Here is a 17,684-nt window from a genome sequence, read left to right on the forward strand (position 1 = left end):
GATGTATAAGTAATCAACAGGAAGTGAGCGGCCAGCTGCAGCTCTCATTTCCTGTTAATTAATCATCTGTCCGCAGGCGGGCAGAGAAGCCAGCAGCGATGGGACGTGGGGCTCGTGTGACATCACAGCCTCACGTGAGCCCCGGGAATGCGAGCTTCAGCACTGCTGGAACTGCACAGGAGGAGAGTATAAACTTTTTTTATTTCAATTGGGCATTGGTATTCATCCATATAGCAGAGTAAGACAAGAATGTGGAGGAAAGCCATATAAATAGCACTTTAGTGACCATTTCTTTTTCCTTTCAGAGGAGAGATTTCCATAAATCCCAAGGTACTGCGTGATATTTATCTACTTCTAATCCTACATAGTTAAAGTTAAAAAATAGTTAAAGGTCGGCCATTTTTTCTTGTTAATGCAACTTGGATCACTGAATAGCAGTCCTGTCCATAGAATGGTCTTGTCACATACTCCTCCTTCAGCAGCCATTGTATGGACAGAACTGTTATTCAGTCAGTGAGGAAAATTGCACTAACAAGTTTTGTCACACACCCTTTATTTTTTTTATTTTAAATTTTTTTTAATGTTTTTGCAAACATTTTAAGTTTGTAACATGCTTTTTTTCCTCGTGGTTTTATAGATTTTGAGGAATACAGGAAAAATGACATACTCTGAGTATGCTGCATACAAAAAAAATACCCACTGACCCTAAAACCACCCCAAAACTTACTTCCATATTGCACTTGTAACCTTACAGGCTATTGCACATCTTTTGGTATATAGCTAACCACCAAGTTTGTCTTCTCTCTTCCTTCTTTCATATATTTTTGGATCCTTTAATATGCAGTTTGCAATCTGATCCCAGCTTCAGATTTTCCTTTTGTGTATGGAGGGTACTGATTGCCCTCACTTTCACGTATTAGCACAGCTTCTATCCTGCACTCATCTCCTCGTCCATAGCGTGTTTTCTCTGTTTTTCATAAGACTTAAGATACTTTCTCCCCATACCACTGAGGATTTGTGTAGAAAGCCCTCCCTCCCCCCCCCCCCCCCCCCCCCCCCGCTGTTATCTCTATCACCGAGAGAAAGTAGGGTGAAGTAAGGAGAGCTGTCAGGAGCTGGGAGATTTGTAGTAGTTTTGCAACAGCACCCAACTAGGACTTAGACACTCTGCAGCTGCAAAATAGTATAAAATTAATGAAAATAATTTAGAAAGTTGCTAAACTTCTCATTTGGGAAACAAAAAGATGTGTAAAGATATGTAGCTTTTACTGTAACATCTGGCTGTACAAAAGCTGACGTTTTTCTGAAAAAAAAAAAAAAAACAACCTGTCGGTATCATCAGTAGAGCTTTAAAAAAACACTGTGTATTTCTCCTTCATATAGGATTATCCGTGTATATATTCATGCATGTTCACATTATATACTACACATTTTTTTTATAAATAGAACGGGAAAGGACAGGATATAGGACCATTGCTTTCTATTAAGGGACTAAACCCAATATACAGTCATAACATTGAACAAGAAGAAAGATGGGGATCATAGTCCAAGTAAATAATGATGAACGTAAACTAATATCTTGCAAAAATATAAAAACTTTTTATTCAAAAATTACAGCAAGATTTAGATCATCAAGAAACTATTATATAGATAAATAACATCCAGGTTTTGACACACAGGAGGGGATCCTGACCAAATACACTAAGTTCCAACATCAAACATGGGGGTGAAATTATAGGTCCAAAAAACCCTATCTATTGAACAGGGTATGCCACAGAGTATTTATCTGTTACTAACAGCCATCAAAGGACATGTAATTATATAGAAAAAACATCAGTAATCTGTGGGCTTCCATATAAATGTATTGATAAAGGGATGGACTTCCTTACTACCAAAAGACTAGGGTCATATTACAATTCAATCGACTGTATCATAGTCAATAATTAGAAAAATGTCCCAAAGCCTAATGTGCAGCAAATCGCTGGTAGTATTCGCTTACCCATGTTAGGATGGATGCTAGAGTAGAGTGCCCCGACGCATACGTTTCGTTAGCTTCCTCGGGGGGCCGTGGTATAGTGCACGTAGACACGTGTTTGATGTTGGACCTTAGTGTATTTTGTCAGGATCCCCTCCTGTGTGTCAAAACCTGTATGTTATTTATCTATATAATAGTTTCTTGATATTAACTAAATCTTGCTGTAATGTAATTTTTGAATAAAAAGTTTTTATATTTTTGTGACTTTTTTTCTCTTTTCGCTATTTGGTTCCATTTACATAATTCGATGTGGGCCACTAGCTGACTGCCAATCTGCGTTATGTTTGCTTATCAGCTGTCATTTGATAGCCTGTTTACACAAGCAGGCATTCTTAAGGGTACTTTACATGCTGCGACATCGCTAGCGATCTTGTTAGGCTGCTTTCACACTACGTTTTTTTAACATGCGTCAGGAACGTTTTTTTGCTGCAAAAGCGGATCCTGCTTTTACAGCAAAAAACGCATGCTAACGCATCTGTTATTTTGCAGGATCCTGTCACTGGATGTTTAGGGGCGGGCATTGGAGTCATGTGATCGGGAGTGAGGGGAACTAAACGTGCCAGACTGGGAGCCGGCTTCTCACAGCTGCAGACGCTCGTAACCAAGGTAAACATCGGGCTTGGATACCCGATATTTATCTTGGTTACGAGTGTCTGCAGCTGCTAGGAGCAGGGCTGCCTGCACACGTAACCAACGTAAACATCGGGTAACTAAGAGAAGTGGTTACCCGATGTTTACCTTGGTTACGAGTGTCCGCAGCTCTCAGGTGGGAGAGAGAGGGAGGAGAGGAAGGGGGAAAGACAGAGATAGAGAGGGTGAGGGAGGGAGGAGGAGAGAGAGACAGATTACGCGAGACTGGTTCTGGGCATGCTCAGTACTTTCTGGGCATGCTCAGTACAAAAGCAGGATCCTGTTACAACGCAACTCAACGCACTCTGCTAGGCAGGATCCAGTGCTCATTGAAATGCATTGCAGCTCGCGGCGCAATGTGAAGGATCCTGTGAGATACGTTATTTTGACAAAGGTAAAAAAACGCTACAAGTAGCGTTTTTGAAACATGTTAAAATAACGCAAAAGTACGGATCCTGTGTCTAACGCATGCGAACGCAGGTGGACGCGAGTCCATTGCAAATGCATTGAAGTGAAAACGCATTTGCACTGGATCCGTTTTTCCGCTAAAAAAACGTTATGGACGGATGTTAAATAAACGTAGTGTGAAACCAGCCTTAGCGATGTGAAATTCTAGATCGCAAGTGCGATCTTTTGGGATCGCACATAGGTCATTTTACGCATGTGCGATCTCGAAAGATCGCACTTGCGATCTAGAATTTCACATCGCTAACGAGATCGCTAGCGATGTCGCAGCATGTAAAGTACCCTTTAATAATGCGCAGTGAAAGATCTGTAATCACTGTGTAAATAGGCGAGTCCTGTATACACAAGACGATGGGCTACTGAGAATGAAGATTTTTAGTGCAGCACAGACCATTTCACCTGATGAGCGAGTGTTTTGCTTCATCAAGTGATCAGCAGCCTGTTCAGACTGTAAGAATATCACAAGGGAGCGTTCCTAGAAAAACTCACATGATTGTGCAGTGTTTATACACTTTATACTGAGCCATGTTCCATATGTTTTGTGTTGACTGGCATGTCTGCCGCATCTTATTTCAGGACTTTGTTGCATTTTAAGTGGTCAGTGAAATTCTTTCTTTATTTGCAGGCATGTTTACCTATGATGAGTCCACCAGGTTCTTCTGGTTCAATCCATCGTCATTTGAAACGGAAGGACAGTTTACACTCATTGGAATTGTACTGGGTCTTGCAATTTATAATAATTGCATTCTAGATGTGCATTTTCCAATGGTTGTGTATAGAAAGCTGATGGGGAAAAAAGGAACGTTTCGTGATTTGGCCGATTCTCACCCTGTAAGTATGGTTAAGTTCTTTAGTGTCCTATGGCTTTTTGAGAGTTTTATATTCTATGGACAATAAGATGCTTTGGACAGTGCAAGTGATCACATTGTACCTAAAATTGTTTGTTGTTTTTTTTTCTTATGGCATGTATTAGAATTGAGCTATACAGAAACTGACATTAAATAATATAAGTTTATTTAGCTGCAACATATTTGCAATTAAATTGGGACTTGTATATATAATTAAGACAATAGAAAGTAACACCCAGTTCAACAGTTACAGGAGGATTGAGAGCCCTGCTCACAAGCTTACAATCTAAAAGGAAATAGGGGGAACACAACAAAAAAGTGCTTATCCTGTATAGTCCAGCCATCATAATTAGTAGAGAATTTAAAAAAAAAATCTGTATGATCCGGTAATCAGTCAGTATCAAAGTGCAGTTACCAAACATGTTGCAAGTGCCAGGAGGATTTGGATATGCATGAATAGGAAGGTAGATTCTGATTAAAATTTAGATACAGGGAACAGGGGAGCGTTAGGTTAGTGAGTTCAGGTGATAGGCTTGTCTAAAGAGAGATGTTTTTAATTCACACTCAAAAATTTGGGGGCTATGTATTAGTCAGATCATCTGAGGTAGTGCATTCTAGAAAATGGGCGCAGCATGAAAGAAGTCTTGGTTCCGATTATGGAGGATGTTAGTCTTAAAAATATAAAAAAAAATAAATCTTTATTTTTATATAGCGCTAATATATTCCACAGGGCTTTAAATAAATCAGGAACACTACCCATTGGGGCTCATAATCTATATTCCCTATCAGTATGCCTTTGGAGTGTGGGAGGAAACCGGAGTACCCGGAGGGTACCCATGCAAGCACGAGGAGAACATACAAACTCCTTGCAGATGTTGTCCTTGGTGAGATTTGAACCAAGGACCCCAACTCTGCAAGACTGCAGTGCTAACCACTGAGCCACTGTGCCGTCTTAGATCAGTTGCAGAATGGAGAGCACAGGTAGGGTAATGGACAGATGAGGGAGCACCTGTATGGTACTGCAGAACTGTTGAAAGCTTTTTGGATAAGCGAGAGAAGTTTGTATTATTATATTCTGCAGCAAATAGGTAACCGTTGCAATGACTAGTACAAGGTGGGGGCATCGGTGAAGCAGCTGGGCAAAAATATGTCCCTGGCTGCCACACTCAGGACAAAGTTTAATTAGAGGGAGACCAACAGTAGAGAGTTGCAGTAGTCCATAGAAGAATTGATGAGAACGACAGTAAGGGTGTGTGCTCACGATCAGTGTTTGCTGCATTTTGGATGTAGCGTGTTTTCGCTGCGTCCAAAATGCTGCGTTGTACAGTACAAGCATAGTGGATGGATTTCTAGAAATCCCGTGCCTACTGTGCTTGTTTTTTCCGCAGCAAACACAGACTTGCGGTGCATCTTTCCAAGCCGCAGCATGTCAATTGTTTCCTGTGGATTCGCATGCGTCCTCCGTAGGGAGAACACAAGCGAGAGACTGCAGCGCTTTGAACTCTTATCGTGGGTAAGAGCAGCTGCGATCTCCTGCGGAGGAGACTCGCAGCCCCACAGGTCAGGATTGCACATGGCCTAAGAGTTTTTGCAATTGAAAAGGTCGGATTGTGGAGATGTTTGTAAGGTGCAGGTAAACTGAGCAAGCGAGCAATTGGATATAGGGAGTAAAGAAGTTCTGTGTCAATCATAACCCCAAGACACTGAGCGTGCTGCTTTTGGAGTTAGAAATGAACCATCCAAGGTAACTGCAATATCAGGTAGAGGGAGGAAACAGGAGAAGTTCAGTTTTGGAGAGAATTCAGTTTCAGATAGAGGGAGGACATGATGTTTGTGACAGCGGACAGAAAATCGCAGTTATTTTGTATTAAGTTGGTGGTGATGTTCTGAGAAGAAGTGTATAATTGGGTGTCATCAGCATATAAATAATACTAGAAACAAAATCTACTGATGGTTTGTCCAATAGGGGCAGTGTATAGAGAAAAGAGTGGGTCTAGGACTGAACCTTCAGGAACCCCGATAGTAACTGGAAGAGGAGAGGAGTAAGAGCCGGGAGAAAAACTGAAGGAGTAGTCATAAAATATATTTTATGTGCATTTCTTGTTTTCGGTTTTTAGGGGGATTTTCCACCTTTAAATTCAAAGTGAGTTCAGATTAACTGTCTGTAATGAAATATGCAGTCTTCTCCTTTGCTGTAAGGAGAATGTGGTTATCTGTATGAGCGGAGGATTAGTTACGGAGTGTCATCACAATTTCTTCAGGCTAAGAAATTGTGTGTAATAAGAAGACTTGTCTTGCAGGTCCTGTACCAAAGTTTAAAAGATCTATTGGAGTACGAGGGCAACGTTGAAGAAGACATGATGATGACGTTTCAGATATCTCAGACTGATCTCTTTGGGAATCCTCTGATGCATGACCTAAAAGAGAATGGAGATAAAATACCCATTACTAATGAAAACAGGAAGGTAATGCTTTTTGGATTTTTGGTATTCTACAATATATTATTGCTACCCAGTGTGTACAAGGCTCTTTAAGTTATTGGTTACCCCTTTCATTGACCTGATTGGGCACTTGGAGGTTAGAATCGCACAGAGAAGTACTGCAATCCAAAAATGATACGTATTTTATTTTATATTGCAACCAATCACAGCGCGGCTTTAGTTTTGATGAGGAGGAGTAGCTGTAATTTCAGTTTTCAGACAATGCCATAATTTTTCTTTGTCGCTCCATTGGGAGACCCAGACAATTGGGTGTATAGCTTCTGCCTCCGGAGGCCACACAAAGTATTACACTTTAAAAAGTGTAACCCCTCCCCTCTGCTATACACCCTCCCGTGCATCACGGGCTCCTCAGTTTTTATGCTTTGTGCGAAGGAGGCACACATGCACGCAAGCTCCACAATTTAGTCAGCAGCAGCTGCTGACTATATCGGATGGAAGAAAAGAGGGCCCATAACAGGGCCCCCGGCATGCTCCCTTCTCACCCCACTCTGGTCGGCGGTGCTGTTAAGGTTGAGGTACCCATTGCGGGGACATAGGCAGGAGCCACATGCTGTTTTCCTTCCCCATCCCTTAGGGGCTCTGGGTGAAGTGGGATCCTAACCGGTCACCAGGCACTGGGACCGTGCTCCCTCCGCAGCCCCTGGGGGAATCTGCTGGACAGGAGACCGGGTATCGTCAGGGACAAGGCCCTGCTCCTCTGAGGTACTCTGTGTCCCCTTGGGGACGGCGCATAGAGCGCCTGTGTTATGGACGCTGCAGCAGCTGCTGGGTGTGTTGGTGCGCCGGGACTACCGCGCTGACCGCGCTTGTTTGCCGGCCGCGCTTATAACTTTACTCCCCGGCTTTTGCGGCCTAGTACCGCATACTCCCGCCCCCGGACCTGCCAGTCAGGGGGAAAGGCGGGACGGTCGGTCTAACGCCGACAGTGAGAGCTAGAGCACACTTGGCTGTCCTCCGCCCCCCTCACTAAGCACTCTACGGCACAGATCCCCGCACAGGTACTCAGTGTCCCCTTGGGGACGGTGCATGGAGCACATTGGCCTCAGACTTGGCAGCGCCTGCGGGGTTAGTACAGACTACCGCGCCGACCGCGCTTGCTTGCCGGCCGCGGTTTTTAACTCTAGCCCCCGGCTTTTGCGGCCTAGCGCCTTAAACTCCCGCCCCCGGCCCTGCCAGTCAGGGGGAAGGGCGGGACGGTCAGTCTGAGGCCGACAGTGAGGGCTGGAGCACACTCGGCTGTCCTCCGCCCCCCTCACGTTTCACTCGGGGCACCAGATTCCCGCACTTTTGGGGTTACGCCCACGGCTCCCCCCTCCACTGTAAACGCCGACAGCCATGTTTTTAAGCAGCAACTGCTTGAGCGGTCGGTACGCCAGGGGGCTTCTTCTCGGTGCTGGGCCCCCTAGAGTGCTGAACTGTATATATAGATATATATTGTTTGTATGCATTTTCACAGTTCGGCTGTACATATGTATCCCTCAGTGATCACTGTGAGCATTGCTCGGGCCATGTGGCACTCGCTCAGCCGGAGCCGGGGGCACTGGTTGAGCTCCGCCGGCGTCCCCTGTCCAGGCGGCAGGGACAGAGTTGCAGCTTTTGCTGAGAAACTCTGAGTCATTTTCACTATCCATGGCTCAGGCTATGGACAAATGGTCTGCTAAGATACTAGGAGCTTGCAGTCCAGACCGGCCCCTTACACAGGCCCCGGGCACTGCGGGATCGCCCCCAGGCCTCTCACGGTCTGCGACGAAGCGTGCTCCTGGGGTGGCCTCTAGTTATTACGTGGTGGACTCCGGCACGAACCGCAGTCCCAGACCGGCTAAGCGGCCTTGCTTAGAATCTTCCCCGACTTCATCAAGGGTCTCAGCTTGAGGACTCTATAGAGGATGAGGCGGAGGTCGCAACCCAGGACTCTGTCCGGACGTGGCTCTCAAAGCTTCAGAGATGCTGTCCAGAAGCACAGGGCTTTCCCGGACAAGCGTTTTTACTAAACGCCTTATAACACACGTTGTCCCTTCCCCTCTGACGTTGTTAAGGGTTGGGCTCAGTGTCCCAAGGTGCCCCTCCAGTCTCTTGACTGGCGGCTAGATCAGTAGTAGCAGTGGCTGACTGTTCAACGCTCAAGAATGCCACGGACAGGCAGAGCTCCTAATGAGATCCATCTATGAAGCCATAGGCGCGTCCGTTGCCCCAGCCTTTGCAGCAGTGTGGGCACTCCAGGCTATCTCAGCTGCTCGGTCTGAGATTAATGCGGTCATACTCTGCTCCGCAATTAGCGTCTTTGACGTCTCAGGCGTCGGTATTTCATCCTCCGCCGTGCATGCTGTCCTGGACTCGGCTAGCCGTACAGCGGTAGCATCCGCCACTCCGGTGGCAGTCCGCAATGTGGCTACGCGAATGGAAGGCAGATTCTGCTTCCAAGAAGCTCTTGTCCGGTTTGCTTTTTTCTGGCGACCGATTGTTTGGCGAACAATTGGATGAAACGATTGAGCAGTCCAAGGGAAAGGACTCGTGCTTACCCAGCCCAAACCAAAGAGACCTCAGCACCCTCAGCTAGGTCCCAATCCTCATCGTCCAACGGGCCACAGAAGAGCCAGAGAACCTCTTCTGCATGGCGGTCCAGGTCAGGGGAGCGGTCCCCACATGTCCAAGACCGATGGATGAGACATTCTGTCTTACGGTTACAGGATAGAGCTCAGTTCTCGTCCTCCGACTCGTTTCTTCAGAGCATCTCCGCCCCCCGAGCGAGCCGATGCACGTTTTCAGGCGGTGAACACTCTGACGGCAGGAGGAGTTGCGATCCCCGTTCCCCTTCAAGAACGTAGTCGCGGTTTTTACTCCAGCTTGTTCGTGGTGCCAAGATAGGACGGATCACTCCGCCCCGTTCTGGACTTCACACTGCTCAACAGACAGAGAACCTGACGGTTCCGGATGGAATCTCTCCGCTTTGTCATCGCCTCGATGGCCCAAGGAGACTTCCTAGCATCAATCGACATCAGGGATGCTTATCTCCATGTGCCGATTGCACCAGAGCATCAACGCTTCCTGCGTTTCGCCATCAGGTCGAGTCTTCACCAAAGTCATGGCAACAGTGGTGCCGGTCCTACACTCTCATGCCTCGGGATGGAGTTTCATACTCTCTCAGCGATAGTGAAGCTTCCGCTGCATAAACAGCGCTCACTACAGACAGGGGTGCACTCTCTCCTTCGGACCCAGTCACACACCTTAAGGCGCCTCATACACTTCCTAAGGAAGATGGTGGCAGCAATGGAGGCAGTTCCCTTGCGCAGATTCGTCTGCGTCTGCTTCTATCGGACACCACAAATGGGACAGGAGGTCGACGTCCCTAAACAAGAACGCCTCTATTTCCCTTGCACATCTTTCCGGCCCCAGCCGGGGCTGTGGTCACGACGGACGTGAGTCTGTCAGGGTGGGGAGCGGTCTTCCTCCGCCACAGGACTCAGGGAACCTGGACTCCGACACCACCTCCGCAGTTCACATCCCGGGCGTAGAAAACTGAGAAGCAGATTTCTCAGTCGCCAGGGCATGGAAGCAGGGGAATGGTCTCTTCACCCGGACGTGTTTCTAGAGATCTGTTGCCGCTGGGGAACACCGGACGTCGATCTAATGGCGTCTCGGCACAACAACAAAGTCCCGGCATTCATGGCTCGGTCCAAGGATCACAGAGCTCTGGCGGCAGACACGTTAGTTCAGGACTGGTCGCAGTTTCGACTTATGTATTTCCTCCTCTGGCTCTACTGCCCAGAGGGTTACGCAAGATCAGGTCAGACTGCCGCCGCACCATCCTCGTCGCTCCAGACTAGCCGAGGAGATCGTGGTACCCGGAGCTGTGGCACCTCACGGTGGGTCAACCGTGGGCACTCCCAGACCGACCAGACTTGCTGTCTCAAGGGCCTTTTCTTTATCGTTCCTATGGGAGACCCAGACCATGGGTGTATAGCTACTGCCCCCGGAGGACACACAAAGTTACTACACTCAAAACGTGTAGCTCCTCCCTCCTAGCATATACACCCCCTGCTAGCCAGTCCTAGCCAGTTTCATTCTTTGTGTCAGGAGGATCACACACACACATGCATCCTTTTTTGATTTTTCATTTTTTCTAAAGATTTGGAAGAAAAGCGGGTCCACTGGACTCCCGGCATGTCCCTTCTCACCCCCCTGGCGGCGGTGCTGTTAAGGTTGACTTCAGGGCAGGAGCCCTTCATGCCGCGCTCCTTCACCATCCCTTAGGGGCTCTGGCTTGAAGTTAGAGCCAACACGGTTCTCACTGCCTTGCAGGAGACCGGCCTCCATCCGCAGCCCTTTTGCAGGACCCTGCTGGACGGAGCACTGAACCCCCACCCCACCCAGGGACTGGGCCCTGCGTCTCAAAGCTAAGTATAGAGACGTTATTCAGAGGGTCCTTCTGCAATGTGGGGCACTTTTATTGGGGGGGACAGTGATTTACTTTGATAATGCTGCTTTTTACTGTGTTTCCGGCCGGTTCCACGGTTTTTACTGAGAACCGCGCTGATGATGCCTGATTGTCGGCCGCATGCATAACTCTAGGCCCCGGCTTCAGCCGCGGCCTAGTTTCGTTTCGTTCCCCTGCATGTCAGTCATGCAGGGGGACACTGCAGCGCCGGCCGCTCTGCACAGGGGAGGACACTCCTTTTTGAGGAGATGATTCCCTCCCCTGTACATCTCCTTAGCCCTCCGATTCCCGCTCCTGGGTTAACCCCCGCCCCCCCCCTCACTCTGGCGCCATTTTCTCAGCGTTCTTAGTACACTGGTCGGCGCTGGCTGCTCTGCAGTGCAGAGGGAGTGAATATCTGGCTGGGGGTCCAGGCTTGGAATCCGGAGGGCACTCATAATAGCGGCCTGATAAGTCACAACCTCTGGTTGTGCACTTTTATACACTCTCAGGGCATTCTGAAGGAGTTAATTCTTTATTATAGAACCTCCTCCTCAGCAGCATGTCTCACACTAGGAGCAAAGCTCCAAGGCTGTACACTACATGTTCTGCATGTAAGCTCATATTGCCTGAACCGGCACAGACCCACACTGTAATGGTTCTTATGTGGTGGTGCCTCAGCCTGGAGTCTCCCCAGGCTGAACCCCTGTCTTGGGTATTCTAGACATTCTAGACAGAGCCCCCACCTCTGCAGCATGTCTCACAGAGCGAGGCTGCAGGCTGTTTTTATTATCCACTGCAGGTAGTCTCGTACGGCTGTACCGAGCTCATAACCACTGTGGCCCCTCAGCTTGGAGGCTCATTAATGGTCCCTCCAGCTGCTCCGGTTTCGGTGGCTGACCCCTGGGGGAATCCTATTTCCAGGGGTCGGCTGTCCCGGCATCTGCTGAGCATGCAGCCCCCTTCTCAGGGCGTTTTCTGCTTCAGCTCGCTCAGCAAAGCTCACAAGGGACTCTCCTTCTGGGCTCAGACCCCGTCCTCCTGACAGGGAGACGCAGGGTCCCCTGTCCTCCCCGTCCCGCAGCTCCGATTACGAGCTGACTCACTGGACGAGGAGGATGTCTCTACCAGGGGCTCGGACGCTACTTTATGTACATTGATCCGTCCGTAGGTGACGCAGATGCGAATGATTGGATTGCGTCCATTATACTTGTACTGGACCTCCATCCGCCTGTATCAGGGGAGTATTCCCCGCTGGCAGAAAGGCATCAGTATACCTTTAACAGGACGAGGAGTGTGTTCCTTAACCACTCCAGTTTTCAGCCCGCTGCGTCCAAGCCCACAGCCTGTCCTGCAGACCCCACAGCGGGGTTCTGCTGCCTGTCTCCCCCTCCCATCAGAGGGGTCAAGGAGTGTACTCATTCGCCAAGGGTGGCCACTCCGGTGTCTAGACTTTCAGCCCGGATAGTTGTATCAGTGGCTGACGGCACCTCTATAAGGATCCCACGGTACATTAATTTTGTACTGGACCTCAATCCGCCGGAGTTACCTTATCTAGGTGAACACAACGTGTGTTCCTTAACCACTCCAGTTTTCAGGCCCCTGTGACCAGCCCAGGTTCCGATCTGACAGTCGCTTCCCATGAAGCGTGTTTCTGAGGACTGTTTCCCCTGTCCACCAATGGTGGTCAAGAAGTGGGCTCATTCACCTCAGGTGGCTCAGCCCGGACCGTTATGTCAGTGGCTGATGGCTCCTCACTTAAGGTTTTGCGGTCCGCCCGGTTGTCCTTTTGGCCAAGTCGGTATGGGGGCGGCAGGAGCTTCGTTCTCCTCAGCTTTACAGCAGTGCGGGTTTTTTTGTACCTTCTCTGCTTCTCTGGAGGAGATGCATTCCCTCACAGGGACTCTATGCCCAAAACGGTTGCCTGAACTTCCAGACTTCAGTCTTTTCATCCTCTGCCAGGTCTGCCATGCTGGACACCGCACGGCGGTGGTCTTGGCTACTTTCCTCGCTATCCGCAGGCTCCTGTGGCTTCGGAGGGACCAGTTTCCTCGGAACCAACTGGATGAAATTAAGGAAGCTCTTGGCGGGGAGTGTTCTTCCCTGCCACAAACCTAAACCAGGGAACCTGTCCAGGGCAGGAATCCGTTGAGGTTTCGGTGGTTTCCGTTCCTCCATCTGATCGTCCTCTAGCTCGGCCTAGGTTCATAGAACCAAATGGCTCGAAGCTGCGTCTTCAGAAGACCGCAGGAGATGCTGCCACTGAGTCAGCTTCCTCCGAGCTATCTAGCCACGCCAACAACCTCCTTGGTCGGTGGCAGGCTCTCTCCACTTGGCGACGTAGGGTTCTAACACGTCTCCGTTCAGTGGGGGCGGGATTATATCCCCCATGGCTACAGGATGGAATTCTGTCCACCCGCCAAACAGATTTTTTCTGTCAACTCCTCCGCCTTCTCACAGGCCGTGGCATTTCTTGCAGGCCAATGGAGTAATTGTACCGGTTCCTGACTGGGAACGGTTCTGAGATTTTTGCTTAAATCTATTCCTAGTCCCCGACGAGGGCGGTGCCTTCCGACCTGGATCTTTAGCTTTTCAAGCATAGTCAGGTGTGGCGTTTTCACATGGAGTCTCGGTTTTGTTCCGTGTGTTTTTCACCGGATCAATCAAGAACCCAAGGAGATTCCCTAGCAGCCATCGGCATCAGAGATGCCTATCTGCAGGAGTCAATCGCAGTTTCACACCAGCGTTGACTACGTTTTGACAATCGGAGTGGTCCAATTCGTGGCTCTTCCCTTGGGGTTAGCCACGGCCCCTCGAGTATTCTCATTGGGGCAGCTGTGGTTAGGGTCCTGCACCCCTAGGGATTGGCAGTGATCTTTTGCCCTGGACGGCCTTCTTGTCGGGGCTTCATCCAGTGCTGACTCTTAGTAGAGTGCTTCGCTCACTCTCGCCACTCTAACCTATTCGGGTGGCTTGTCTTTCTGTCCAAGTCCACTCTGACTTCGAACCAGAGGTTCTCAGGGACGCAATTCGAGACTCTGTCGGCACTTGTGAAGCTGCTCTTAGTCGATCAGTAGTCCCTCCGCTGGCGGTCGACGTCGTTCTATCAGACACCTTATACAGGTGCTGGTCAGACGGTGGCGTCAATGGAAGCCTATCCGCCTTGGGAGCAGTATATCTCCACCGTGGAGCGCAGGGCGCTTGGACTCTGTCCGAATCAGCCCTCTGGATCAATGTGCTGGAAATCAGAGCTGTATTTCTAGCTCTCTAAGCCTTCACCATCTGTTGGCGGCTAGGCACATTCGAGTCCAGTCGGACAACGTGACAGCGTTTTCCTACATCAGCTTCCAGGGCGGGACACTCAGCCGCCTGGCAATCTTGGCGGCTCAACATTCTTCAGTGGACAAGGGACTCCTAGTCCACCGTATCCGCAGCCCACATCCTAGATGTGAAAACTGCGGGGCAGACTATTTCAGCTGTCCAACCGTTGTCCACAATCCTCAGGTTTTGCGGTAGACACACTGGTTCATGTTTGATCCCAGCTTCGTCTCTTTACGTATTTCACCCTCTACCTCTTGTCAGAGTCCTGCGCAAGATCAGTAAAGGGGGCCGTCGGGTCATTCTCATACTCCAGACTGACCCAGGCAGGCTTGGTACTCTGACCTGCTCCTTCTGTCCGTTGGGTTGCCATGGCATCTTCCGGACCGTTCAGACCTTTTCTCAAAAGGTCCGTTTTTTCCGTCAGAATTCTGGATTCTCAGATTGACGGCGTAGCTCTTGAGTCCTGGATCTTGGCGACTTCTGATATCCTTCCTGAAGTCATCTCCGCTATGACTCGAGCTCCAAAGTGTCCTTTGACCTTTTTGGCCTTGCCGACCCTCTTGTCCCTTCCACAGTCCGGTCTACAGCTAGGACTATCCCTCATTAAGGGACAGGTCTCGGCTCTGTCAGTATGTCCCAGCGGCGTATCGTCCGGCTGGCTCCGGTGCGCTCCTTTAAGGGCGCATCTCACATCATTCCGCCTTCCGGCGGCCTTTGGAGCCCTGGGACCTTAATCCGGTCCTCCCGGTTCCTGGAAACCCCCCTTTGCGCCTCTTGGGGAGGTTTCTTTGTTTCATCTTTCACAGAAAGTAGTCTTTCTAGTGGCTATAATTTCCCGCCAGAGAGTTCTGGCTGCACTCTCTCGGAGTCACCCCCTTTTTTGGTCTTTTGCATCAAGACAAGGTGGTCTTCATCCGACTCCGGACTTTTTTCCCTAAGGCGGTTACTGCTTCCACCTTATCCGGGGCAATTTTCCTGCCTTCCTTTTGTCCGGCTCCTGTTCATCGCTTGAGGAAGCGTTGCATATCCTGGATCTGGTGCGGGCGCTCCGGATCTATGTGTCTCGCACCGCCGTTATTAGGCGGTGCACCTCTCTCTGGTGCTGACTGCTAGTCAGCGTAGCGGTCTCTCGGCATCTAAGCCGACCCTGGTTCGTTGGCTTAGGTCGGCCATTTCCGAGACCTACAAGTGTACTCAAGTGCCTTCCCCGCCGGGGATCAGAGCACATTTGATCAGACCTGTCGGCGCCTTTTTGGGCTTTCAGGCACCAGGTTACGGCTCAGTAGGTCTGTCAGACTGCAGCTCGAATTAGTCTGCATACTTTTTCGAAGCACTACCCAAGGCATGCTCATGCTTTGGCAGACGCGGGCTTGGGCAGACGCATTTGTCCGGCGTCTGTCGCCCATTTGTGAAGTTAGGTTTGCCTGCTTCTCAGTTGTCTGTTTATTCCCACCCATGGACTGCTTTTGAACGTCCCATGGTCTGGGTCTCTAGGAACGATAAAGAAAAAGAGAATTTTGTTACTTACCGTAAATTCTTTTTCTTATAGTTCCGTCATGGGAGACCCAGCACCCTCCCTATTGCCTGTTGGCAGGTTTCTTGTTCCGTGTGTCTTCACCGGCTGTTATTGTTGTAGACAGAGGTTCCGGTTCTTCCGGATTTTACTCTGTCTCTTCTTGTGGGTGGATGTCCTCCTTCAGCTTTTGCACTAAACTGGCTAGGACTGGCTAGCAGGGGGTGTATATGCTAGGAGGGAGGAGCTACACGTTTTGAGTGTAGTAACTTTGTGTGTCCTCCGGGGGCAGTAGCTATACACCCATGGTCTGGGTCTCCCATGACGGAACTATAAGAAAAAGAATTTACGGTAAGTAACAAAATTCTCTTTTTTTCCATCTGAATACTACGGCCCTCATCCTGATGGTGTGGCCATTGAGCCCTGGCCCCTAGCGTCATCAGGGTTATCTCAAGATGTCATCGCCACCATGAGACAGCCAAGGAAACCAACGTCCGCCGAGATTTAGCCCAGGACTTGGAGGATCTTCTTATCCTGGTGCTCTGATCAGGGTTTTACTCCCTGGCCGTTTGCCTTGTCCACTTTTCCTTCTTTCTTTCACTTCAATCCGGAATGGACAAGGGCTTGTCTCGGCTCTCTCAAGGGACAAGTATCGGCGCTTTCCGTGTTTTTTCAAAAGCGTCTAGCCAGGCTTCCGCAGGTCCGCACGTTCCTGCAGGGGGGTTGACCACATAGTCCCGTATTACGAGCGTCCGTTAGCACCCTGGGATCTTAACAAGGTGCGGACGACTCGTCAGAAGCCATCTTTCGAGCCGATGCGGGAGGTCTCTCTACCTCGCCCTTCGCAGAAGGTGGCCTTCCTAGTGGCAGTCACATCACTCAGGAGAGTGTCTGAGCTAGCAGCACTATCATGCAGAGCCCCCTTCCTGGTGTTTCACCAGGATAAGGGGTTCTGCGTCCGGTCCCGGACTTTCTCCCTAAGGTATCCCCGTTTCATCTCAAGCAGGATATCTTCTTACCCTTGGGCCCTCATCCAGTTCACCAATGTGAAAAGGATTTGCATTTATTAGATCTGGTGAGAGCACTCCGGCTCTACATTTCTCGCACGGCGCCCCGGCGCCGGTCGGATGCGCTCTTTGTCCTTGTCGCGGGCCAGAGTAAGGGATTTCAGGTTTTCAAGTCAACCTTGGCTCGGTAGATCAAGGAACCGATTCTTGAAGCCTACCGTTCTTGTGGGCTTCCAATTCCGGCAGGGCTGTAAGCCCATTCTACCAGAGCCGTAGATGCTTCCTGGGCATTGCGACACCAGGCTACGGCTCAGCAGGTGTGTCAGGCGGCTACCTGGTCGAGTCTGCACACTTTCACGAAAAACTATCAGGTATATGCCTCTGCTTCGGCAGATGCCAGCCTAGGTAGGCGACTCCTTCAGGCGGCAGTTGCCCACCTATAAGAGGGGGCCGTTTTCGGCTCTTTTTATCGAGGTATTCTTTTACCCACCCAGGGATTGCTTTTGGACATCCCAATTGTCTGGGTCTCCCAATGGAGCGACAAAGAAGAAGGGAATTTTGTTTACTTACCGTAAATTCCTTTTCTTCTAGCTCCTATTGGGAGACCCAGCACCCGCCCCTGTTCCCTTCGGGCTGTTGTTCTTTGTGTACACATGTTGTTCATGTTGAATTGTTCTTTTGGTTCATGGTTTCAGTTCTCCGAACATCCTTCGGATTGAATTTACCTTAGACCAATTTATAAGTTTCCTCCTTCCTGCTTTTGCACCAAAACTGAGGAGCCCGTGATGCACGGGAGGGTGTATAGCAGAGGGGAGGGGTTACACTTTTTAAAGTGTAATACTTTGTGTGGCCTCCGGAGGCAGAAGCTATACACCCAATTGTCTGGGTCTCCCAATAGGAGCTAGAAGAAAAGGAATTTACGGTAAGTAAACAAAATTCCCTTCTTTACT

The 17,684-nt window shown here is 49.5% G+C and overlaps 1 protein-coding gene across 4 annotated transcripts in view; it reads left to right on the forward strand.

The window, feature by feature from the left end:
• The window catches only part of UBE3A (ubiquitin protein ligase E3A), an 88,313-nt gene that overhangs the window by 60,076 nt on the left and 10,553 nt on the right, over nt 1–17,684 (forward strand). For all 4 annotated transcript variants that reach the window (XM_075336594.1, XM_075336593.1, XM_075336596.1 and 1 more), the window contains 2 exons: nt 3,756–3,961; nt 6,279–6,443. In XM_075336594.1, coding sequence (XP_075192709.1) covers nt 3,756–3,961; nt 6,279–6,443 — 371 coding nt within the window. The remainder of the gene's footprint in view (nt 1–3,755; nt 3,962–6,278; nt 6,444–17,684) is intronic.

The sequence above is a fragment of the Anomaloglossus baeobatrachus genome, chromosome 2 (genome assembly GCF_048569485.1).
Source record: "Anomaloglossus baeobatrachus isolate aAnoBae1 chromosome 2, aAnoBae1.hap1, whole genome shotgun sequence".
In the NCBI taxonomy this organism is placed as follows: Eukaryota; Metazoa; Chordata; class Amphibia; order Anura; family Aromobatidae; genus Anomaloglossus; species Anomaloglossus baeobatrachus.